This window comes from Chrysemys picta, chromosome 18 (assembly GCF_011386835.1).
Source record: "Chrysemys picta bellii isolate R12L10 chromosome 18, ASM1138683v2, whole genome shotgun sequence".
NCBI lineage: Eukaryota > Metazoa > Chordata > Testudines > Emydidae > Chrysemys > Chrysemys picta.
The window spans coordinates 19063336-19087695 of record NC_088808.1 but is presented as its reverse complement, the minus strand read 5'-3'; the positions used below and the strand labels follow the sequence as shown (position 1 = coordinate 19087695).

At 42.8% G+C, this 24360-nt stretch overlaps 1 protein-coding gene across 2 annotated transcripts in view; it reads right to left on the bottom strand.

The window, feature by feature from the left end:
- The window catches only part of COL5A1 (collagen type V alpha 1 chain), a 247587-nt gene that overhangs the window by 32999 nt on the left and 190228 nt on the right, over nucleotides 1-24360 (bottom strand). For both annotated transcript variants that reach the window (XM_024106028.3, XM_008169084.4), the window contains exons 33-42: nucleotides 16828-16872; nucleotides 15718-15771; nucleotides 14167-14211; nucleotides 13048-13101; nucleotides 12357-12410; nucleotides 7662-7715; nucleotides 5026-5133; nucleotides 4022-4111; nucleotides 3843-3896; nucleotides 1986-2093 (exon numbers count right to left, since the gene is read on the bottom strand). In XM_024106028.3, the coding sequence (XP_023961796.2) occupies nucleotides 1986-2093; nucleotides 3843-3896; nucleotides 4022-4111; nucleotides 5026-5133; nucleotides 7662-7715; nucleotides 12357-12410; nucleotides 13048-13101; nucleotides 14167-14211; nucleotides 15718-15771; nucleotides 16828-16872 (666 nt within the window). The remainder of the gene's footprint in view (nucleotides 1-1985; nucleotides 2094-3842; nucleotides 3897-4021; nucleotides 4112-5025; nucleotides 5134-7661; nucleotides 7716-12356; nucleotides 12411-13047; nucleotides 13102-14166; nucleotides 14212-15717; nucleotides 15772-16827; nucleotides 16873-24360) is intronic.

Here is a 24360-nt window from a genome sequence, read left to right as displayed (position 1 = left end):
TATTGCTGGGATATCTGGAAGAGGATAGTTATTCCTTCCAGAAATGGATTTTAGTAGTCCCTATGGCACAAGGAGGCATTGTCCTTTCAACGATAAGAATGATAATCCCAGTTGGTTCTTCTGGACCAGCTTTAGCATAGTTTTGAGATGAACATGTTGTATGGAAGTAGCAGACAGTTGTCCAAGCACTGTTTAGCTTGGGGAAGTGTTAGCACCAAGCAGCATCAGCTCACTGCTGCAGGCATCCAAACCCTCAGTCCCCATATGGAGATACATTCTGGGCAGCTCAACAGTCTATGGCTATGGCTCTCATGGCACCATAAGCTATCTGAAGATGACCACTAAATGTATAAGACAGATGGAAGGAGGAAGATCCGGGCTACAAGACAGTAGGGCTTCGGATTTTTAGACCATTCTTGGCCACTCTTTTCATAACGAAACCAGTTGTTGCTACTTTCATTGCCTACCTCGATATGTTCAAGATGGATAGGCCCATCAATGGTTATTAGCCAAGATAGTCAGGGATGCAACCCATGCTCTAGGTGTCCCTATCCTGATTGCCAGAACCTGGGACTGGACGACAGGGGATGGATCACTTGATGATTACCTGTTCTGTTCATTCCCTCTGGGGCACCTGGCATTGGCCATTGTCGGGAGACAGGATACTGGGCTAGATGCACCATTGGTCTGACCCAGTATTACCATTCTTATGTTCTACCTACACCACCACAATTGTAAGGTGACTTATTCAGTTATATACATTTTTGTTTAAGGTACATTAGCACACATTCAGGTCTGTATTTATCCAAACAGAACACTATGAGTGCTGTACTATTTTGTAGATTGCAACAATTATCTTCCTCCTTCTTCAGGTTCAGACTCTAATAGAAGATTTTTTTTTGCATGTCTTAAAAGAGAAGGAAATACAAAGACACAAGGAAAAAGGAAGAGAAGAAAACATCTACATTAAAGATGCCGTGGTTTGGTTCTCATGTCTAATGCTGAGGGTGAAATGAACTGCCCAGGTGCCCATCCTAAGAGTGCTTTTCACCAAGAAGAGTTATGCCCTGTCATTTCAACCTCCACCACCTGTTCTGAGAATAGAGTCCACACACCCTCTCTCTCTGCTTGAAGCCATTTCTGACCTTTGGACCATACACACGTTCTGTAGAACAGACATTCAACAAGGCGTTGCAAGATCACATTCCCGCTGCAGGGCTCACCTGTAGCATCAGTCTAACATGGTTAAGGGAAGTGGAGAGACAGACAATACTTCCACTACAGTACAGGTGAGATTTTCAAAAGCAGTCTCCGCTGGCATAGCTTTGTTCTCCTACAAGTCAATGACAAAACTCCCATCGACTTCAACAGAGACCTACATCTCCAGTCGAATGAAAAGAATCATTAAAGATGGTTCCCTAAAGCAACTTGGTCTGAGGGGAATGTGTCTGCCTTTCTCGTTTGCCTGTGCTTGCCTCACTTGTTTATTCTCACGCACAGCACAGACAGTGGCAGTTCCAGTGCCTGGGCTTACAATGGCAAAATCTGCCAACACCCACACAGCAGGATTTCGATTTGAAAAGCTGGCCAGGCAACAACTTGACTTACACAGGCCTACCCTCCTGCTTGCACCCGTCTGGAGAAAATATCAAAAGAACCAGTTAGCACTTACTAAGTCTCCCAGAATACAACTTTAGAGAAATCCCTCCTTGGTACGGAGTTGGGAAGCAGCTGAATAGGTCGGTTCGATTTTCTTTTTTATAACTGCCGTGGACTGAAACATGTTTGCTGCCTTCAGGGAAGCTAACTGTGCCCGGGTTTTAGGAGAAGGGATAAGTGGCTCATAGATGACGTGAAAAACATAGAATCAGAGAATTAGCCCCAACTGTGTCTGCCATGGAGTTTCCAGGGGCGCATAAGCACAAACACACACACACACACACTGAGGCATATTTCACCCACTCTAACTTGGATACAATACTTACTGGGGCACCCTTTTCACCAGCAGGTCCTGCAGGTCCTTGGGGTCCAGGTCTTCCTGGTAAACCAATTGGGCCAGCTGACCCAGCTGGACCTCTCTCACCAGGAGAACCCTGTTGGCGGGGGAGGAAAATGGAACAGCCATTAGGCATCACATGTATTGAAAATAACAGAGGGAGAAAAATTAAAAAATTAGGACGTAGAACATGGATTAAGTGCAAAAGTCAGCAGGTAAAAGAGAGAGTGTGATGGTGTGACTGCCATGCAATAATCCTGCACTATATGCCCGAGGGATCCTGCCTATTTTTATTTTAATTAAAATTACTGGAATGGCTGGGTTCTTCTCTGGATGGCACTGGAGCTCAGTTGCTGGGTAAACATGATCCGAGCTTGGAACGAGTGCCCAAGCCACTTTACTGCTAATGTAGCAGAGCAATAAGGGTTTAATGATGAATATTCTCTTCTGGAAGGGCTGCTCTGAACAGGGAATCTCAGCTGGGACAGCTTTCAGTGGGCAAAAACCTGGGGGGGCTTCAAGCTGGTGACTAAGGGCTAGTCTACACTGGCAACGCTGATGAAGGCCCGCCTCTGTGTCCAGGCTTCCAGGCAAGGAACGGGGTGGGTTGCATCGCTCGACATGAGCCGAGGCCCGACTTCCTGACGGGGGAGATGAGCTGCCTGGCGCAGGTCTTAGCTTGCCCCCAGCCCTGTCCTTCCCCTTGCAGGGACTGTCCCCTACTGGTCTTCTTCGATTTCTTGGCTGGGGCCGTGGATGGGGATCGGTGCCGGCTTGTCGCCAGCGGGGCACTATGCTGGCATGGTATGGTGCACTACGCATGGTGGTGGGTGCCGAGTCGGATCTTTGCTCCAGGGCCAGAGTGAGCCAGACTCCGTCAGGAGTGCTTTGAGTCTGATCTCAGGCTCTTTCTTGGTCCTAGGTTTAAAGGACTTGCAGATTCGACACTTATCACTTATGTGCCCTTCACTGAGGCACCTGAGACAGCTACTATGCAGATCGCTCATGGGCATGGGCCATTGGCAGCGAGCGCAGGGCTTAAAGCCTGGGGAATGGGGCATGCCCCGTCCCCCGGCTAGGTCCTCGACGGGACTAACAAAACTCTAACTACTGCTAAGTGCTATCTACCTCAATTACTAACAATGTACACGAAGTATCAGAGAGGTAACTGTGTTAGTCGAGATCTGTAAAAAGCGACAAAGAGTCCTGTGGCACCTTCTAGACTAACAGACGTATTGGAGAAAGCTCATGCTCCAATACGTCTGTTAGTCTATAAGGTGCCACAGGACTGTTTGTAGCTATGTACACTAACTTTACAAGAACTCTAGTTCGTACGAATGAAGCCTAAGCAATGCTAGTAAGAGCAGCGAACGTTCCATGCACCGTCACTGGTGGCAAGAAGGAACTGAGGGTGGGGGGAGCTGGCAGTGCCTCTTATACCGTGCCATGTGGGCGCCACTCCAGAGGGCGCCAGAGCTGCTCCCCTACGGATACTGCTGAGGGAAAAACTTCTGGCACCGGTGCATGTGGCGAGCACACACACCTAATGTGGAATGGACATGAGCAAGCACTCGAAGAAGAACTAAAGGCTCATTCTCCAGGTTGCCAATGCCCTGAGCCATCTCGTCCCCTCAGCACACCATGTATGGTCAACAGAGTTATAGGACAGTGACCGAACTGTTATACATGTGTCTCGTAAAATAAAGTGATACTCAAATACTGATTACTTAACACCAAAAGGGACAATGGGTAACTGCTTGTGAACAGTGATTAGGCCTTAGTAGTTACTTATTAGGCCTGTAATGTATTAGGTAGTGCCAATAAATGACAAAGAGCCAATACTTACTGCTGGGCCTGGTGGACCAGGGGGACCTTCACTGCCTTTCAGCCCAAGAGCTCCCTGCAACCAAAAAGAGAGAAGAAACAGTGTCATTCACTGGAAAATATGAGGTACTGTATATTGCATCACATAACACTATGTATTGCATCACTCCAGTGGGAGGGACAAGAGGAGCTTTTACTTACAACTGGGCCAGGGAGACCTCTTTCACCGGGGAAGCCTCGTAAGCCAGGAGGGCCGTCTTTTCCTGGAAGGCCGGCAGGTCCCGGGTCACCCTGTGACGGGAAAGGTTAATAGTTTAGAAACTTTGGAATCAGTAACAGCCTGGCTCCTTTGGCCAGGGTGTAATGATATACAAACTCTTGTGAGGATTTGAAACACTAAGCTTCTGCTCTGAAGTTGATTTCTTCATCCGACCAGCCTAGGATCTATCTACGTTCCCCCTGACAACAGGATCAACTGATCAGCAGCGTGTCACATTGGCCTCTTGTTAAACATGAATAGCTGAAGCACCTAGTAACTGTCTCCAGAAGCCACTGACAGGGATGGAGCTGCAGAGTTCAGATCCAGGTTTGGATGTGGGATCTGTATTCTGAAGGTCTGTGCTCCTAAAGTTCCTAAAGTTCAGGGCATGTTCAGGTCCCTAGTTCTGGTTTAGCTCGTTCTCAAGAGAGGTGTTCACAGTGCAATTCTGATCCAGGTTCATGTCCAGCCACTCAAAAGTTTGGAGGTGGGGGACAGGTGGTACAGTTTGGGGTTTCTGGCTTGGGCCCATCCCAACTTCATACAAATAGAAATGTAACCCTATACGGTTTGCTCACAAAGGGGGAGGTTCTCAGATCCGCTCATGCCAAAGAGCATTGTAATGCAAATCTCAGTCAGTTCAGCTCTCAGGACCTAGTCTGCACCCACAGCCAGGTTGCTAGAGGTGTATGCCTTTAGACTTGCATCCCCAGCACAATGGCAGATATAAATCATACCTGAAAAAAAGAAGCCAGTACTTCTAAAAATTAACCTCTCAGTGTTATCCAGTCAGACCCCCAGGGGTCAGTCATTACTCAGACAGAATGAGCCTGATTCTAACCAGAACTGGTCCTCTCCTCCATCCCTGTTGCCTGAACATCATGCTCCAATGCATACCTGAGCTCTGAATGAATATGAAGTCAGATCAAATGTACCAACAATGTACCTTGGTTCCTTCCTTTCCAGCCAGGCCAGGTAGACCCTGCTCACCTGGTGGACCCGGTGGACCTGGATGCCCACGCTCACCCATTGGACCCGTCTCTCCAGTAGGACCCTAAGAAAAGACCAAGAGATACTGAGGGAAGAGTTCGATACTAGAGAGGCAAAGAATGAGAAAAGTCTGTAGATCAGTGAATGCCATTCACAGCCGTACCCATCCATCCTCTTTAATGGGCAGCCCTTTCCTGCCTACCTGCTAATACCCACCCCCAGAGGTGCTAGGACTGAGCCTGCTGTCAAGCTCGCTGGCACTGCGAGTGAGGCCAGTCTCCAGCAACTCCAGTGACTCTTAGGACGGCCCTAGTTAAATCTGGCAACCCTCACTGATGACTGAAAAGCTGCAGATGCAGGTGCCCAAGCACGGCTTATCTCTGTAAAAAATGTGGATCCCCTTTCAGACGCTTTTTCTTCTGCCAGCGATGTTTGAGGGGGAGGCTAGTGCACTCTTCGGGAAGGCAATGTAAATGGAAAGTTAAATTTCCTTGGAGTTCTTCAATAAACACAATCAGATGAACTCTGTCGTTACTAGTGTGTGTCTTTTGTTCTCCCACCACAGCTGCCACTTTTAATTCACTAAGGCAGCATTTCCATTACCTGGGCCTATAACACTGAAACAAGTGCACTGAAAGGTCACCGTATTCATTCAGGCCACTTTTACCACCCAAAACTGAAACCCATCATATCAAATGCATGGAGCATTCCTCTTAGAGATCACCTAAGCTAGGTCAGAGGGGCCACACCACATCAACGTCTTATTACTCAAGCACCCACGTTAGAAATGAAACCTCAGGAAGGCTCATATACTCCTACTTGGTTTTGCTCAGGTGTAGTATTTTTATTGACCACAATGGACAGCTACCATTTGTCTTATTTTCAGTTACATACTTGTTTTGTTATCCAAAAAAGGCAATTTCGTTCTATCTAAATTCCCCTTGAAGTTTCCACTGGATACAACGTTTTCTTCACTTCATTGTCCTAACAGTGTCACCGTGCACTGTTAATAAGACACTCAATTTTACTTCGGAAGGGACTTCATTCCAGTGTAGGATAAAACTGCATCTCTATACAGTTTGTATATCGGTTTGTTAGGAGGGGTAGGAGCCTTCAGAATGAAAGTAGCTGTATAAATGTGCAACATTATTATTATGCTTAAGGTTTTATTGGAACGTTTCCAAAGTGCACTATAACCTGCCATGTCTTTCTTGTACTGAGCATAAATAATTGATTAACTTTATGACTACATGAGATAATTATTGATCACCTAAGTACTATACATGGGCACTAATGGTGATGAGCATGGTATAACAACCGATATAGAATAGAACACAACACAGGAATTATCCTGGAATTTCTGTCGTAAGGTAGATTCTGATATGAAGAAAAATGTTACTTGGTGGTAATTAATCTTTTAATGATGGTATTTGATAACATATGATTCACATAGAATCATGTATTTACTTTGAATTTTACCATGTCATTGTAAGGGAATTCTGTGTGTCTTGATAAATTGCAGGGTGACACTTATTGTAGGTTGAATAATAAACAGTGATGCCACAGTCCTGCATATTACACTAATTATACTTAGTAGATCCAAATGCAATTGCCACGCAATCAAATTTATGTTTTAAAAGATGGAAATGATCATATATTTGCCCTTTAATATTGAACTTTGCCATTAATCTGAGCGGACATGTTAATTACTACGTAATTAAACAGTGAACACCTTCCCATGTAATCAAAGCAAGGAGAATTTGTATATAATCAGTCCCCATTCATTCTAAAACCTTAGCAATAAAAATGATATTATAGAGACTGATCCAGCACACACTTATTCAAGTAGGTAGCCACACTGACTTCACTGGGGCTGAAAGGGTTTTGTAGACTCCGGCAGTGTTTTAAGAATACATTAAATAGTGATGCATTTCCTTATGATGACATTTAACAGAAATGTTGCATTGCCATGAAATGTACCAGTGTGGCCATACTTTGTGTAGCCATTCAATATTGCTTTTATAGCTTTGGTTACTTAACCAAAGTGGTCTATTATAACTGGAGGCAGGACACCAAGTGGGTCAAATTTTGGGCCCGATTGTGATCTTACACCAATTTTTAAACCAGTGTAATTCCACTAATTTCAGAGGCATTACCTATTTTACACCAGCATTAGGAAAATCAGAGCCGGGACTTTTACTCTCCGTTATACAGATGCAAATCTTTAGTCACTCCACTGAGCAGAATGAGAGCATGATGACTTCCCAGGACTTCGAGGGAAGTTTCTCCTAAAAGCTCTATCCTGAGAGATATCTAATGCCTTGACAGATTGAGTTGGTGAGTGAAAACTTCAGAGTTAAATTTAACACACAATGAAAAAAAGAGAGGTTTGGGTGTTCACTACCATCTCTGACCAGGAACATAAAGATGCCAAATACTTATCGCTGTTCCGTAGCCCCACTTTGAAAATCCCAACCTCTGGTCTGCATGTTCTATTCATCGTCCTATTACAAGAGTGTCTATAGTCTGATGTGGTTTGTCAACAGGTGTGAGCAGGGCAGGACCGCTGTGAATGCTGCGTTCATTTCTTACCTGCGGGCCAACAACACCTGGAGGGCCTGGAGGACCTGTCTTGCCTTGGAAACCCTGTTTTAAAAAGAAAAATGAATCAGGATTAGCCACAAGACATCGTAATACAAGAATCTCAGCATGCTACTTGATCGTATCAAGCTCAGCATGCTCTGATAAAACTTTCTATAGACTATAAAAGTATGGAAATCCCCAAAGACAATAAAAGGAGGAAATCAAACAGGAGATGGGAAATATCTTCCTATTTATTCATAGGGGCAAAACAAGAAAAAGAGAATATCAAACCCTTTCAGCTATGGCTGTAATTCCCAGGGGAAACACTCAGTAAAGGAACTAGTTGTTTATAATATACAGGGCAAATCCTCAGTGGGCAGAAATCAGCAGAGCTTTATTATTTCAATGGCACTACGCTGATTTACCCCATCTGAGGATCTGGCCTGACATATATATTTGTAAAACACTTTTCCTAGAATCTGTGAACCTGGCGGAGATATTAAAAAAGAAATCTTTATCGGTCTTCGCAATAACACGTGAGATTATTAAAGTTGAAGGAATTTTAAAAATCTAATTCCCTTTATTCCTATTTCTTATGCTGTTGGTTTCTGTTTTGTGCTTCACTCAGTCCCAGTTTTGAGACTGGACTGCTGCCTTTCACTTTCCGCATACAGTCAGTTTCACTTCCTGGTTCTAACCGAGTAGCACAAGGATGTGGCGTTTGAGTTTCCAAATGCTATTTCCTTTTTTTAATCAACATTTGTTGCAAACAAACCATAAACACATTTCTCTTTGTGTCTTTCTGAAATTATATATGGAAATCTTGGCAGCTTCCGGTTGAAGCTGTTTAATGCAGTCCCTTGAAAAATTGCGAAAACATTCTTCTCTCCTTTCATAGATGCAGAGGTATTCTTGGACACTTAGGCTACATCTACACTACAGGGAGGGGTCGATTTAAGATACGCAAATTCAGCTACGCGAATAGCGTAGCTGAATTCGACGTATCGCAGCCGACTTACCCTGCTGTGAGGACGGCGGCAAAATCGACCTTCCCGTCGACGGCGCTTACTCCCACCTCCGCTGGTGGAATAAGAGTGTCGATTCGGGGATCGATTGTCGCGTCCCGACGGGATCCCCGAGAGGTCGATTTCTACCCGCCGATTCAGGCGGGTAGTGTAGACCCAGCCTTACTCTCTTGTGGGCTCTACAGGTGAGCAGTACCAAATTCACAAATTTTGAAGCCCCTTGTTCAGCAAAATTAATACAGCTCAGCTCTGAAGCATGCTTTAAAAAACTCCTAATCCACAATGTCACGTGTTGCATGTGCATGCAAGTAACTTCTATTGACACAGGACGGAGTATATGATACAGATAACTCCACTGACCTCAATGCGAGTTATTCACACTGGGAGCAAATGATTTAAGTTGTTATTTAAGGAGCAAATATGTACTGTAGCCATCAAGACTGTTTCTGAGATTTCCTAGGTCACAAGGTACCTCGGTAATTCTTCAGAGGATGCACAACTGACATTTATTCTGTAGCCTGCATTTGTGATTAATCAACATTATTTTTAAGAGTCTTAGATGGAGCTTCCGTCTGCCACAGAGGATGGATAAATATGTTTTAAACCAACACTACTCTGACATGCTAGAAAGCTACTGAGCACAACTCTAGATGCTTGCAGATCACAGAATGTGTGGTGCAGTTATGGGAAAATGGTGAGCATTTTCCACAAAAAATAAAAATCACCGAATTTTGGAAAATGCAAAATATTTCAGCCATCTCTACATTTATTTATTTATTTTTGAGTAAGAAGAAGAGTTTTCTCCAGGTCCCTGCCTGAAACTTGAACAAGGATCCCTATGATTCTCCCCATTTTATACACCTCAAATTATAAACCTGACATCATGACCAAGTATCCAAAGATGCTTCAGCATCCCTAATGCATGCAGGACTGAAAGGGAAGTGGACTATGGACCCTACTAATTGGGATCTCTTGCATGCAGGTATAGAGGGCTCCAGCCCAGCTACCAGTTTGGAACCATTATTTCATCTGTTTTTCTGTTCGTCTCCTCCTACTCCCCATCCCTTTCTCATAACGGCATAAGGAAACAGACCAACAATGAAAACAAGTTATCTGAATTAGTTTAATAATATAGATTTGGTCAAGTGCATTAATAGTGAGAATTCAAGCACCGTGATTTCAAGCACTGTGCTTGCCAGTTTAGTGTACAGTATATATTGAATGGTAGCAAGAGCTGGTGTATGAGTTACAAAAATGGGCCTGCAAGAATTTGTGCTTGTACAACTAAAGGCACAACATTGGAGGTTACTTCTGCAGACTGGCCCTTGCGTGACTTGTATGTTTGATCCCCTAGCAGAGTATACAACGAACATTAAACCTGAGGGGCTTGTTCCAGTCAAAGGTGAATTGAAATGTTTTTTTCTCAAAGCAATTGCCTAGTATAGGCAAATCATCAGCAGAATAAGATGAAGAAAACTACAGATAAATAAGGTTTTGAACAAGTTAGTTGAAAGCCAATTGTTCCTTCATTTACATGCCAAGCGTGGAGTGTGATGCTCTGTTGGTTTTTTCTACAACAGCTGATGACATCAGATGCAAGCAGAATAAAGACTGCAGCGTCCTTGAATTCAGGTGTCCCTCCTGGAATTATTGATGATGTCAGAGAAACTAAATGCCACCTTCCAACCTCAGCAGGTCAAAACCTTTCAGTTCACCTTTACATTAATCTGAGAATATAGCTTTACTGATCTAAAGTACCATGTTTGTCACTACAAAGCCACTCTTAACGACTGTCATAAATGTATAGCGTTGCACGTCACAGTATTTGCATTGATGTGCTTATCCAAATGCCAGGCAAATTAATTAAACTTTTCTGTGATAAGTCAGGGGAAAAATGCATAATATGCAAAGCCTTTTTAAAGCTTATCTGCTAGGAAGGGCAGTGAAGAAAAATGCAAAGCTCAGTAGAGAGGTTTTATTTCTCCCGTAAATGAAATACCAAACACACGGCCATCTATCTGCTAGCATGCAGCATGCAATGTTGATTGAAGCATAATTATAACAGTAGCAAATGAGTTGGATCATCACCAGCTGAAAAAAGGCACCCAAAAGAGGCAAAACAGAAAGTTATGAATTACTGCATCCAAAAATTTACATTGGAAGAATATACATTTTTGCTGCAGAACATCCTTTATGCAAACTTTCCCAAAGGACAAAGAAAACAGCCATATTGTCATACCTTCTTCATGCCTCATCATTCTCCTTTGGTGAGAAACAATGTTTACATCTGCACAATAAAATCCTTTAAAATTGATAAAGCGATATGCATATAAAGAGAGAGAATACACAACAGGGTAACTAGACAGCCAGGAGCCACTCCTTGAGTCACAGCCACATTTAGCAATGGTTATCTTGAAGGCTTGGTCAAACTTTGCCTGGTCCCCTTGAGTTGCTTTAGATAAAGGGCAGCAACAGTGGGGATGCCATTCTTACTAGTCTGCTAAAGCTGGTAGATGTGTGTGCGCTGCACACAGGCATGTACAGAAAACAGACTTCTTACTGAGTTCCCAAGTTCCAATTGACTTCAATGATGCCAAGATTTCACCTTCCTGATTAAAATGAGCAAACCAAACAGCCAATAATTTTGGCCACGACTAGCCTTCCTCCAGATATGCATAAACCAAAACTGCACTGGAATTCCCTATTGCTGTACAATAGTTCTTCATGCTGATAGTGTGATGTACTCAGGAGGAAAAGTAGAATTTATTCTCAGCGTTCTATGTGGAAGAACAGATAGAAGTGCTGAGAAAACTGACCACTGAGCTAAGCAACTGTAGTGTTAAATATTTTCCTCTGATGAAAAGGATGAATCCTATTCAAATTAAAACCTGTGATATCACAGACCTCGAATAGCTTTACAATGTAATCAGAGCACAGACATTTTAAAATTTGGGAAGTAATGAGAGAAAGAGAGAGAACATGGATAGTTTCCATAAAAGTCCAGAAAAGAGCTGTCCAAAGAAATAGACTCTCTTTCCCCTCTTAAGTGGCAAAGGGAAGATCAGAAGTGTAGATCATTGGAGCTACAGAGGGAGTATGACCATTGGGACTGCATGGAAACCAACTGGTCTGACTTTGCATCTTTTTCTCCATTTTCCTATACTATAAAAGCAAGTGCCAACAATATGATAATTTGTTACTTGTGTTATTCTGTTGATACAAAGATGAGCTCAGCAAATTTTTACCACTTTAGAGTGGAAGTTGAAATGTCCTAATCAGAAGCCAATACTCACTTACCTGGTCCTGCAGCTCATACACATACAAATTTTCCATTGATTTAAGTGCAAGTTATAGAAGTGTAAGAGCTGAAGGATTGCTCTCAATGTATCTGTTTGCTGGTGTCTTCTCTATGCATGACATAGGGTGACGGGGGGAGGGGAGGGAGAAAGAGAGAGAAAGAAGCAGGATGGGTGGCCTTCCTGCAAATCATCATTAGACTGATCTGTCCTGCTCAAAAAGGTGTTGATTCCCATAGATCTTCCCATGTAGTTGAAGAAACACAAACCGTTGGAATAAAACATGTGGCAACATCTCCTCAGCTACACAGAAGGGTTTAGATGAACCAACCAGCGAGACAGATTCAGGACTAATGATCTACCCCAGGTTTCCAGCTACTTACAGTTTCACCTCTCTGTCCAGGGTGACCGGGCAATCCATCCTTCCCTGGTGGACCCTAAAGAAGAAAAAAAGAACGACAAGGAATTTGAACAGGTTTCCAATAGTACCCTGCTAAATTGTACCATAGTGGTTGGTGTGTATATAGCAGTCCCAATGCTCTCCGCCGGATGGAATCAGATCGGCTCATGTGTTTGGACCCAGTCCTCCAAAATGCTGAGTATCCTCAACTCCCATTTGTTTCAATGGGATTTGGGCTCATTCAGAGCCTTGCAAAAGCTGGCCCTTTTTACCAGACCCTCCAAAGATGATGAAACCAATGGAGAGTCTTCCTTTCGATCAAATGGTGGAGAATAGTCCTGACTCCACCAGAGGCAAGGAAATCAACCCCCAAAAGAGCTTCTCTGGGCACATTGCTGTTGAAGGAGTAACAGTGATGCGAAGAGAGGGCTGATGGTTTTTAAACATTATTGAGTCCTTAGGGAGTGGATTGTATATTACTAGCAGCATCTTGTTTGGTTAGTTAAAATCCCAAGCTGTTGTGCTATTAACACGGGTGCCTCGCAAATGCCTTTCATTGGGTATGTAACCACTGGTCAGTGAAGAAGCTAAGACTGAATTGGTAATGGTGATAGCAGCTGGATGGAAAACGCCCAGCATATTTCTTTGCTCATTCTGGAAGTGGTGTTACTTACAGGGGGGCCTTTTGGTCCAGGAAATCCAGTTGGTCCTTGAGGTCCTGGCGGTCCCTGGGATGCAAAACAATCCAGTAAAAGTGCATTAGACGTAACACACATTTTACCGTGAACTAGTTCAGGAGTTTGGAAAGCAAATTGACAAGAGACATGTAGCACTAGCCCTGCAACCAAAGACACATCAGTAACATGCATGCAGTAACTGAGTAAACTTATCCCTTAACGGGAGTGCATGAATGAATAAATACCTCTGGGCAAAAGTACCAAAGAGGCTGTAAATGATAAGTGAGTCTTTAGGCCTATTGATCAGCTCCCCCCATTTCTGCAATGAGATCTTTTCCCACCAGGATTGATGTGGAAGGTAGCAGTTACCAAAATCTGTAGCTCAAATACGTTATGAAAAGACTTACTAAAACAAATTGGTCTGATGACTCTAGGGCCATTTCCCTCTGCAACAGTTTAACTGGGGAGTACAGATATTTTCTAAGCTCCAGTAATTCAGCATGTTTACAGGTTTCAGTTTGGCTCTTGCCTTTTTTTTTTTTTGGACATCAACAATTCCCTCCCCGCCCCGCTCACTCACACACAATGTCAAATGTGGGGGTATGTAACTAAAGAATATAGACATCGTTTTATGTGAGGAGATTAATGCAATTTTGTTTTGCCCTTGGAAAAGGGACATGGGAATTCTAGAGGTGCCATGTCTCCACAGAACTAGAGCTCAGTTTGGTTAATGGACGACTGTGGATAGCTCTTCTTCCCTCTTCCTTTTCACCATGGGTGACCTTCATCCCTACAGAGTCCGGCACCCTGACTATACACCACTGAAGTCTCACTTCAGCCCTCTATTGGAGGGATAAATGGGATTTAAGTGGTTCCTAGGCTTTGTGCTGGCTGCCTGCACAGGGGTGAATTTCATCCTTATTTTTAACCAGAATTTCACATTTTTGAATGACTTTTGGTGAGCTGTCCACAGATCCCAGTTTCAGGTAGGTACTGGCAGGACTCAAGCTCAGTTTTGTGGTTAAAGATGGCCTGTTCTAGGCATGCTTTTTCTTCTTTGCTAAAGGAACAGCCATTTCAATTGTTTCCGCTGTAGCTACATCTGGATCATCTTACCCTTTCGCCAGGAGGACCAGGGGGCCCATCACCACCAGAGTTGCCCTTTTAAGAATAAATAAAACACGGTATTAACAATCATTTCAGCCACTTCACACAAAGCTCCTAAATGGCACCAGGCAAAATGGGGCCATCACTCAGCTTCTGTCCCTGATCCTCCCCACCTCTTTATTAATAATACTGTATTGGAAACAATGGCCTATGACAAATGAGCAACAGACTGATTCACCTCCCCCCGGCTGGCTCCCTCCGAACCCTCGCATTTCTGAATACAAATATAGAATAGATAATGTCAGTGGGCTTAGGAGATTTCTACCAGATAATAGTCTCATTCTGTGAGATAAATGCTGCGGCAAAGGCGAGGTACTTATCAAAAATTAATGTTGACACAAAGCCGAGACGTTTATTTTTAAAGCAGCCAGTGCTGCTGCGACAATGTTTCATTACAAAGGCTTTATTTCCATTATGCCGAGTGATTGATATTGACTTAATCAGTTTATCTAGCGGATTCTGGCACAGCAGAGTGGCTTGCCCACGGTGTAATTGACCCTCCGACTCCTGGTTGGCTTAGAGAACAATGCCTATTGCATGCGCCAGCCAATCGCAGACCATCAATCTTCATCAACAGCACTGTTTTGTTTAAAGAATTATACAGTTGTGGTCATCTGAATCGGTTCCTGTTACCCTACGGTGAAATTTGCTCCTTTGTAGAGAGGCCAGTAAAAGGTCTATGCATCATCTGAAGTTCTACGTAAGTCCTCACAGAAAGGCTTAAGTTTGGATTTGGGCTGGTCCTCAGCACGGGGGTGCATCTCACCATATGGGAATAAAAGCTCATGAAGGAATTGAGTTCATGCACGAAAGGCACACACTCTTCCCCCACCACATTTTCAGGAGTCCATAACTATCAAGATACCTTACACCCATTTTACAGTCGTGTGTCGGGTAAGGAGTCAAAGCGTTTAAGACCAGCTGAAGTCTGGGGTCCGGACTAACAATCTGAAGCCTGATTTTGTTGTTAAGGAGCGTTATGCCCACCTCAAGCCTGCAAAATAAGGATGCTCGTGTGTTGTTTTTTTAAGAACTTTTATCAGGGAATAACGGACGTGACTAGCTGACAAATTCTGCTTATTATGTAAAGAAGCATTAAGTAATAATACTACATAGCACTTCTATTTAGCCTTCTCTCAAATGATTTCAACATGAGTTAATAACACAAATTAATGAAGTCTTCCTATAACCCTGTGAGGCAGGTGAGAATTATTATCCCATTTACAGATGGAGAAACGAAGGCAGTTTACATGACTTGCCTAAGGTCACATTTTGGGTCGGTGGCAGAGCTGTGAATAGAACCCAGGATTCCTGTCTCAGAGTCTCTAACCGGGAGACATTTGGTTGGGTAATGATTGTTAGTTACTCCAGCCTTTCACAGTGGAACATTTTCTCAGGAGGAAAGGAATATGGATAGTACGGGACCAGGAATTTTACACACAGCTATTTCTTAAAACACAATGATATTTTCAATTACACTCAAAGGCTCCTAAAACCTACCTTAGGGCCAGGCTTTCCAGTGCTGCCCCTCGGACCTCTTTCACCACGTGGACCCTTAAAAAGACACAAATGAACAAGTCATCAAACGTTCCAGCACTTCCTGCTGCACAAGCGCTATTTTGATTCTCAGGCCATGATCTAGCATAGCACTTAAGCACGTGAGTAACATTAAGCCAATGAGTAGTCCCACTGAAGTCAATGGGAGGACTCATGAATTCAAATATTTTGCTAGATAGAAACCTTAGCCTGGGCCAGGGAAACCAGGTTTGGCTTTGGTAAAATCTCAGTAGTCAATTTACCAAAGCAAAAGTCAGGCTCTAGGTTCCACTACCCCCAAACCATCAAAATCAACTAGACAGCCAAACCCTGATCACTTTATTCACAGGAATAGTTCTAGAGACTTCAATGAAACGGCTCACATGTGTAAAACATGCAGGGTTCGGGTCAGAAGGTTACATTCAGTTACATACATCTCTATAATGGTTTGGATCTGGGTTCCATTCTACCCGAACCACCGACGTTCATGGGAGATGAGGGAAAGGAAAAAGAGAGGAATTACTCTAAAAATATTCCAGTTCTGGCCCATCTCCATTTGACAGACACTGTCAAAAAATCAAGGAGGGAACTAAGCTGGTTCTTATCCTCAGCAGATGCAATCAACACAGGTCCACGGAAGACACTGGATGAAAGCCTGGCTCCACTGAAGTAAATGGCAAAACTCCCATAGGACCAGAATTTACATTAGTTCAGGACCTGGTGCCAGTGTATGCTTTATATTTTTAAGCGGAGATGAGCCACATTTGGAGACCTGGGTTTCAAACTTTCCTAAAATCTAAGGGTTTGGTTTTGGCTTTGGTTGGCTTTTCAGATGGACAGGAAGCGGTTTGCAAAATTCAGATCTAGATCTATATTTCTAACACCCCCAGTTGCAGGAGTGAGATCTGGGGTTTTGGTTTGGGTCTTCCACTATGGGGAGATTTCTAGACACAAAGGTGCCTAACTCCTAATGGTTTTCACTAGAATTAGGGCACCTACCTAATTCTTCCACCCACATGTATAATCTTAGAAACATCCCGTTGAAAGGAATTGTTAGGAAAAACGCATGATTACCGTTGGACCTCGTTGCCCCCTTGGACCTGATTTGCCAGGCGTACCCTGGAATCAAAGAGAAGAAGTCTGTAACCAATGACACAACATTTATGGCTGTGCTGCAGCATTCATTCAATGGTCGAGCCTGCATGGAATGAACACATCTGTGGGGTCACTGAACAGGAAACAAGCAGAAAATGGGTCCCAGCAGCTTCTGTGACACAATTTCCTTTTGATTTTTGTTTTCAATAAAAGGAAAACAAGGGTTATGCAGAGTGAAACCTCAAATTACATTTATTTGCCTTTTGTGCTGTTTGAACAGGCTAGATTGTAATATGAATGCTCTGATGAAACTTGACATGATAATTGGAACTGGCGGGTAGAACATCTGTTTTTCTCCTCTCTAATCTATACTGATGCACAGGGGGGTATTATCTTTCACAGAGGAATACTTTTTTTTTTTTTTTTTTTTAAATCTTCTCCTGCTCAAGAGACTCTCTTCACATGCTTTACAATGACATAACGAACAGGTAAATCCAAAGAAACAGCTAATTCTAGAGCTGGTCAAAGAAATGTAAACCTATTTCTACAAAAAACGGTTGATGTTTGAAAGTTGTTTTCATTTCAAAGCATCTGAAATGGGTTGATTTGGGGTTGTTTCAAATTGCTTTTAATCAAATTTTGGCTTCTTTTTGCTTTTAAATACTGCAAACATTATCAATTTAGGTATACAACTTTTTAAATCTACCAATCAAAACATTTCTAATATGCTTTGGTAACACTGTTGATGAAAAAAGGCACTTTTTTGTTTAGAAAAATGTTGACAATTTTTTAAACGAAAAAAGTCATTCAAAAAGGCCATTTGTCCATGAAAAAAATTGCAGTCTCTAGGACAGTCAAAGCGAATCCACTTTGGATCAGGCCCCTAGAAAGGATTCTGGCAGAACATGGGGAACAGCAGTTAAATGCCCAGCTGATGAGTCTATATCCTGACCTGACGAGACCACCTTCAGAGGACAGGGGACAGTTTATTCTCCAGGCCTATTCAAGTTTTTGGTCTCTTTACCAACCAGAACGCCAGTTAGTACCAGCTGCAGTCATCTGTCCAAGAAGGACTGACATCTGTCCACCAAAACATCTAACTCCAGTGAACAGTCATCAGGTGGAAATAACTGTTGGACTAGATCTGAATGGGTGACCTAGTGTGAAAAACACAGTATCCTGTTACAGGTTCTTGCACCAGACAGTCCCTTTCATGAAACAGCAAATAACAAAGTTAAAGAATAAGCTTAATTACTTACAGCAGCTATTTCACTGATCTCCTCTTTTCCCTTTGCATCTACTGCATTGCACCTTGAAAGCTTGTATTTTCGCCAGGCAATACTAAACAACAGTGGGCTGCATTGTATAGATGCGTGAAGGCGACAGGTTGATTTAAGTGGATGTGGGTAAGACTTGTCTAGTTAAATATTTAGAAATGACAGCAGCAGTGCTGGAACCCTGACCTAGGGAATTATTTTATGCAACACAAGCCAATTAAGCTGCCCCACATATTCACAGGCCTTTATTTATCTTTGCAGACTTGGTACTAAATAAGTCATGTAAGACACTGTTTTTGCAGCAGTGACACAACAGCAGGCTTATGAGATCTGACAGATGAACTCAGTTTCCTGTAACAGGAGACTATGATTAAATCGGACAGGAAAAAGACAGAGACGGCTGGGTCCTAAACCTAACATCATATAAAACTCCATTACCATGTGCCTAGAAGAAAAGGAGTGGCCTTGTTCTTTCTCTCTGAAATCCATGTTCTGGCTAATGTCAAGTGATCAACAAAACAGCAGTGGGTTGAATGTTCTTATTTTGGACCAGTGGTCCAATATTCTATCTGGGCATAACATTCAGAAGGCAGAGAATGAGTGACATTTCTCCCATGTTGGCATTGTAGGTGCTTAAATTACTGCTTGTGGTTTTCTGCCCAAAATCCACCACTTACAAATCTTGACTTTACTTATTTGGCATTTATTAACCATCAGAACAAGTGTTAGAGCATGTTTGGGGTCAGTTTGTTTTTAAGTCTACTAAAATGAGCCGTGTCGTATTCTGCTTGTCATGAATTCACTTTTCCTAGAATGATCATCACAGTAACACTTCAACAACAACAACAAAAATGAAGAAATTTCCTGGCTGGCTTCTCTTTAAATACAGTGGGCTAAATTCAGACATGGTATAAGTGGGTGCATACATCCCCATTGCCAACTATCCCATATGATCCTTTGTTAAAACTGTTGACGTTATAAACGATTTTTGCACTGCTTTTCGCTATGGCTAATCATTTATGCAGCACTGTGTATTGGTATTGCTATTACGAATCATTTATATAGCACTGTAAAGGCACACCGGCCAAGTTTTTCAAATATGTATGCCCAAAACAATCCACCTAGAACAAGATTAGTATTTAGGTACCTTTAGACATGGGTTTCAGAAGTGCTGAGGACCTACAGCTCCTATTGGATGAGGATAATCTGCTAGGACTTCTTGTTCCCCCTACTGAGAGCTGTGGGAACTCACTGACTCTGAAAATCAGCAAAGGTGGGTGGAAATTTTTCGATTAGACTTTTTTTGTTGAAACCGAAATTTTCCCCAGAAACATAACAGTTCAAGAGAACTTTCATTGAGAAGATTTCTGAGGTCCAGGATGGAATTTCTGGTCCAAGAGAGAGACCACAACAGCCTGGTGTTTAGGGAACTCAGTCGAGAGGGGAAAGACTCAGATTTAAGTCCCTGCTCCAAATCGAGCAAAGGGGAACTTGACCCATCGATCGCCTACCTCGCGGGTGCATACTCTAACCACTAAGCTATTAGCTATCCTGGAGCACATCTTTCTTGCAAAATATTTTAAAATGTCATAATTCCATTCTACATCAAAACAAAAACAAATCCAAAAACCTCAACCTTTTCTGCACAAACAGAATTGTTGTTTTCCAGCCAGCCCTATAAATCAAGCCACTTATTTGGGTGTCTAAATATGGATTTATGGTGAGATTTTCACACTGCCTAAGGGAGTCAGCAAATCAACTTCTACTGGCTTTCAACGGGAGTAGGAGACAACTGTTTTAAGTGCTTTAGAAAAATCCCACCCTTTGGTGTCCAAATTGGAACATGGTGTTGGTCAGTGAGTCTAATCCCCTGAATCAGGCTGCATCATGTAAATAGAGGTTTGCAGCCACCAAAATAACTGAAATCCAAACTCAGAGCACGTTTGTAGAAACAAGCCCTTGTTGAAACATCTGTGCTTCTCTCCAGACCACTCAAGATCTTAATAAATGTATTTATTTGTATCATTTATAATTTGTTTAGTACAGGAGTGAACACAGGACCTGGCTGTGACCTGAACAGTAATAAAGACAGCGCCAGCCCCAAGCACTTCCAAACTGTGTGTTATTAGAACTTATGATTTGTGGTAGCCCCTAAAAGCTACTACTGAGATTGTGCTAGATGCTGTACATGCACAGAGTCAGACACATTCACGGCCCCAATGAGATTACAATCCAAACAGACAAGGCTGGGGAAAAGGCAGCATTATTATTCCCATTTTATGCATGGGGAAAATGAGGCATGAAGAGTTTAAATGACTTGTCCAATGTCACAGAGGAAGTCTGTGGCAGAACCAGGTATCAAACCCAGATCTCCCAAGTCCCAAACCATAAAAGCCATCTTTTTCCTCAATACCAGCTGAAATAGTCTCTAACTCAAGGCTAGAAACCAGGCTACCCTGAGAAATCCAGGTATTTTAGAAGGTTGTTTGCTTGTCTGTTGTGATCATTCTAAACTCGTTTCTTTTGCGTACCAAGGAATTTGAATGAGGAGAGTGCTGGGGGAACGGGGGGGGGGGGTTGTCAGAGGAATAGCAGAGTCAGGGGACAGCTGAGAGGAAGCTGCAGAGATGGGAGTACTGGAAAGGAACACATGGGGTTTCCAGGCTGGAATCACTGGTGGAGCACATGGACCTGTTGACTAATGTGACTTTTCTTCTTAAGAGGCATTGATGATTTTTCATTTGTTCTGAGTGCGCTTGATTCCAAATCCGTTTGGTCCATTGGGAAGGATGGAGATACAAATAAATGCTACGGTGTATGTTTTAGTCCCTGTGCTTGCTCTCTTTGAAATGCCAGCCTTTCTTCTTGAATAACAAGGCCGCCTCCCATTCCTTTAACAAAATCAGCTCCAGGTCTTTCCCAAAAGAGATGGATTTAGGCCCTATTTGCTAAACTGATTAGTAGTACAATTGCACATCATTATTCAGTGGGTTTGACCTAGACCTCTCTGAAACATTGCTTCTTACTGAAGCTCAAAGGAAATGTATCTGCCATACAAAACAGATCTTAGATGAAGCTACTGTCTAATGAGCATGCTGCCTGCTATATGAACTTGTCAAAACTATCAATATATTTAACATGCTAGAGCGAAAGGAATTCATAAGAAGTCAAAGGTCCTTTTTTCTGAAGCTTTCATGGTACTGTTGTATAGTTTAAACAGTTAGGAGAGGTCTCTCAGGGGCTGAAAGCTTTCACATCTCTGTATGTTTTCAACAGCATTGGAATTTAGCGGTCGGCAATGGGGGTCAGAGAGGTATGCAGGTTCGGCAGTTGGGGCTTATATGTTTCATGTGCCTTTATTTTTAAAAAAATGACTCAAGAAGCCATTTGGGTAGCTTAAATAATGAGAGTTGGAAAGACTATTTCAGTCCCTGGATGATGGAAATACTATAGATAGTTGCCAGAGGCAAATGCAAATAATAAATACATAGAAAATCATGAAAATCAAATACAAAATCAATTCGGATTTATTCCAATTTACCTGTGAGCTACACCCAAATGCAGAGGCCTAATAGGAAAGGAAATCTGTTATTTACACGACTATTCCCTTGTCACTGGTGTTGGGGGTCTTTCTTCAACCACACAGGGTTCAGGGAAGCTACAAATATCATCATTATTGAGCCCAGCAAATACTGAATATAATTGACCAAAGATGCTTCCTTAGAGCACTGCTCCTAGATTTGATTTCACGTACTCCATGTTCTGTTGTTATTTTAATCAATAAACCAACGTCTTCCTTGGGAGCTGATTATTTTGAGTCAAGCTGACTGAAAAACACCAAAACCCGTGAAAATTTTCATCGGTGTTTCACAAATGCATCCAGCTGTAATTTGGAGGAACCCAGCAGTTCTGGATGTACATTAGACTGTTTCATATAAAGAACAGATTTGGCAACAAGTGCACCGCTCCTCGCAATACATACACACGCTCAGGGATAGAACTAGCTTTAACTGCTGAACAGTTTGTAAAGATGGTTTAAAAAGGACGAACTGAAAGCAGGGCAAATAATAGATGGTGTGGCGATATAGCCAAAAAAGTGACCATGTAAAAACAGCATCTGTTTACCTAACAGAGTTGATCCCAGTAGGTGGAATTCACCCCAGTATGAAGCCTACAAACAATTTAAGTTCCATTTAAATGCTTCTTGAAGGCTTATGTGGGCATAGGCCTTGGGCTGGCTTTCCTGCATATAGCATTCACCCCTTGTCTCTTCAGAGCCCTAGCTACCCTTTTTACTGCTGTCTGCCCTGTAGAGCCAACTAGCCATGGAAGGGTATCGATATCAGATTTGTTAGCGAAGTTTCAAACACAAACTCTTAGTACTGGTGATGACGTGTTGGCCGGGTTGACTGCAACTTAACTTTCCCATGCCAGGGGGAGTTTCAACTACAGAAGCCATCTCTTTTTTTAACGTGTAAATTGAACAGCTCAGATCTGGACTTGCTGCGACAATAAACAAGGAGTTGCACGCTGTCATTGGGAAAGAATCACTCTTCAGAGCACAAACCACCACCTTTTTTTAAATAGGCCTCAGTTTTGCACATTCATTTCCTCCTTTTCATGGACGATGAGTCAGGAGAGTTTAGATCTCCCCTCCTGGCCACTCCTTCCTTGGCCCTTTCAGTGTTTATATGGTCAGATTTCAACCTGAACCATCATAGGTCTTGAAATATGTCTTCCCGCCTTTTGAAAGAGCTCATCCAATTTGACAGTAATGCAAAAAAGGCGGAGCTGGAGATCATTTCTGGAGCACTGGGGGAAAAAGAAACCTTCAGCTCTGTCTAAACCAAAAGAGTTATCAGAGCGCTGGAGATAATTGGGTGGTGCTTGCACTGCTGGCTTGGTCCAACTCCACATTGCATGAAAAGTGACCTTAAAAAGTTTGTGACCCCAGCAATCCCATTGTAACTCCCGGTGGAATAAAATTAGCAAACGAAACTAAGGGGGCCCAGATCCTCAGCTGGTATAAACAGACTTGGCTTCCCACAACTACCATGCTGTTGTGTCAATTTACACCAGCTCAGGATTCTGGCCCTGGGATTTTCTTTTTGCATTTCAGATAGGCGGCGTGGTAATTACAGGGCCACGCTGACTTCTCGCCTGTCAGGAGAGCCACCTTATTCACGCCTCCCCCCGTCCCAGTACAGCCGAGTGGCTCAGCAACTGAGTCCCTGCCAAAGCGGGGTGGGAGGGAAAAGGAGACAGATTTGTAGTTCGCAATCAGGAGATGAAAATTACTCAGTGGAAGCAAAGAATAAAAAATCCCTCAAAGATATAAACTAAAATTAGGTGGCACAATATTAACGCTGTGCAAAGTGATTTATATTCTCTGCACTCCTATTCAACATGCCTGTTAAAAGTAATTTGTATTTAAATGAGAATAAAAGGGAAAGTAATGCTAGTCACTTTCCTAAACGTCCCTCCTCCCCCACCCCTGCCCTTCGTCACTGTGACAGATCCGGTGCACAGAATGACTTTCTACTTGTTCTCTGAATCATCTAACCCACGCTTGTGTTGCATGAAATAAACCCTTTATGTTAGCTAGCCAATGCCCTGATACTCCTTCATTACAAGTGATGGGCAAACATCTAGAGGCTTAGAAATCCGGGTGCATCGGGCTTGCAGGTGAGACACCCACATTTTAAGGATCTGATTTTCAGCTCATTTGCTGAGTTGTATATCTGAGATCGCTCCATTGAGTAAAGGGAAGATTGTATTAGAGTTGCTCCAGATTCATACCAGTCTAACTGATCTAGCTCCAGAAATGTATCTGAACCATTGAACACCTCTTCTGCATACCCAGACTGAGAAAGGGGCTTCTCGATCAGCTTTCCGGTGCCTCCCATTTCTGTTTGGGTCAGGAATGCCATGTGGTGTTTCTGTTTACAAATACGAGCGTAAGCATTTATACCACACCTAACAAGTGGGTTCTAGTCGGGATCAATGCCTTTGGGCTTTATGAAAATATAAATGATAAATAATAACACCAGCTCCCACACAGGAATCAGGAAGTGCAGAGTCACCGGAAAATTAAAAATATATTTAAAAAAACCTTTCAACTCTGAATTTTGAACTTAAAATTAGGCTCCTGCTGGTCCATACTGCATCCGAACAGATTCACCCATCTCTAATAATTACTGTTAATTAAAAAGTTCCTCATGCCCTAAGCGGCATC